This window comes from Chiloscyllium plagiosum, unplaced genomic scaffold (genome assembly GCF_004010195.1).
Source record: "Chiloscyllium plagiosum isolate BGI_BamShark_2017 unplaced genomic scaffold, ASM401019v2 scaf_63172, whole genome shotgun sequence".
Classification (NCBI taxonomy): Eukaryota; Metazoa; Chordata; class Chondrichthyes; order Orectolobiformes; family Hemiscylliidae; genus Chiloscyllium; species Chiloscyllium plagiosum.
This window is the reverse complement of record NW_025190746.1, coordinates 114-1,582: the sequence shown is the minus strand read 5'-3', so window position 1 is coordinate 1,582 and position 1,469 is coordinate 114. Positions and strand designations below refer to the sequence as shown.

General features: G+C 57.6%; 1 protein-coding gene across 1 annotated transcript in view; it reads left to right on the top strand.

Moving 5' to 3' along the window:
• Positions 1 to 1,158, top strand: part of LOC122545672 (thrombospondin type-1 domain-containing protein 4-like) — a gene marked incomplete at its 3' end in the record, with an annotated part of 2,634 nt that extends 1,476 nt beyond the window's left edge. The window contains exons 2-3 of the mRNA XM_043684622.1: positions 353 to 589; positions 1,029 to 1,158. Coding sequence (XP_043540557.1) covers positions 353 to 589; positions 1,029 to 1,158 — 367 coding nt within the window. The remainder of the gene's footprint in view (positions 1 to 352; positions 590 to 1,028) is intronic.
• Between the last annotated feature and the right edge of the window lie 311 nt (positions 1,159 to 1,469).

Below are 1,469 nucleotides of genomic sequence, written 5' to 3'. Positions count from 1 at the left end.
GCTGAGGGAGTGGGCACTGTCGGAGGGTCAGTGCTGAGGGAGTGGGCACTGTCAGATGGTCAATGCTGAGGGAGTGGGCACTGTCGGAGGGTCAGTGCTGAGGGAGTGGGCACTGTCAGATGGTCAATGCTGAGGGAGTGGGCACTGTCGGAGGGTCAGTGCTGAGGGAGTGGACACCATCGGAGGGTCAGTGCTGAGGGAGTCGGCACTATGGGAGGGTCAGTGCTGAGGGAGCTGATATGTATGTGATGGATGGAAGCCAGCTTGGGTTGCCTTATGTTTGATCTGTTGACTCTTGTGTCCCATTGTTCACGGTTTGACTTGGTTCTGTCTTCCTTTTGCCCCCTCCCAGCCAGCTCCCAGAGTACCGGAGACCTGAGGGACGTGTCAGCATTGTCCAGCATCCCGGCTCTTAGCCACCGAGGCACGCACCACACCATCCCCAATCCCCCCAGGGTCCGCGGTGGGCAGCGTGACCGTCGCCTGCAGGTTTATCACACCGACGCACAGGAGGATCCCGCGCTGGCTCCGCCAATTTACCGCTGGATGTCCCAGAGTCTGACCGAGTGTTCCGTCTCCTGTGGGAAAGGTGTGTGCAGGGGGAGCAGGGCTGGCGAGGCCCTTTCTCCAAGACGTTTGTCATCAGGACACCTGGCAAGAGTGCCGAACTTCTGCTGAGTGTCACCCACGGAGAAAAGGGTGGCGATGAGCTGACTCGGATCAGCCCTTCGTACTGCCATGGGGGAAAGGATGACTCCCTGTGCAATCGGGTATCCCTCTGCTGTTCCCCGAGTCATTGCTGCAATCGTCAGAAATTTGGCATTCTTGCCGTGGTGTCCTGACCAACGCAAGTCGGAACGTGTCTCCCTCTTCCAGGCAGCGTTTTGACTGGGATCTGTGGGGAAGGGACAACATGGTGAGAAGTGGGGGGGTACAGCGAGGGTGGATCTTTGGAGGATTGTGAGGGAATTGCAGACAATTGACTATACCCCTGCCGTCTCTCTATCTCTCTCTGTCTGTGTCTGCAGGGTTCCAGTACCCCACCTTCCGCTGCCTGGCCCAGGATACCCAGGAGTTAGTGTCAGATGCCCTTTGTGACTCAGCATCCAAACCTGCAAGTGTGGCCCAGTCCTGTAACACCCAGCCCTGCCCTGCTTTGTAAGTATTCGCAACCTGAGGTCACCTTTTCCTCTCCACAATCCTCCCCCAACAGATAGTCATGCCAGCTACCTGAGGCACTCACTCTCTCCCAGACCACAGGGCCATTGCATCGCGCGGCCAGCGCTCACTCGCCATACCTCTCTCTCTGTGCAGCCTGTGACTTTAGACCTACACCCCGAATGGACTTGGGCTGGTGCTGGGACACTCTGTACCTTTGGGCACTTAATGGGAAAGTGAATACACTGTCAAACAGCACGAACCTGGGGATGTGATCCCAGGTCTGCGCAAGGCAGACCTGTCCTACTGTG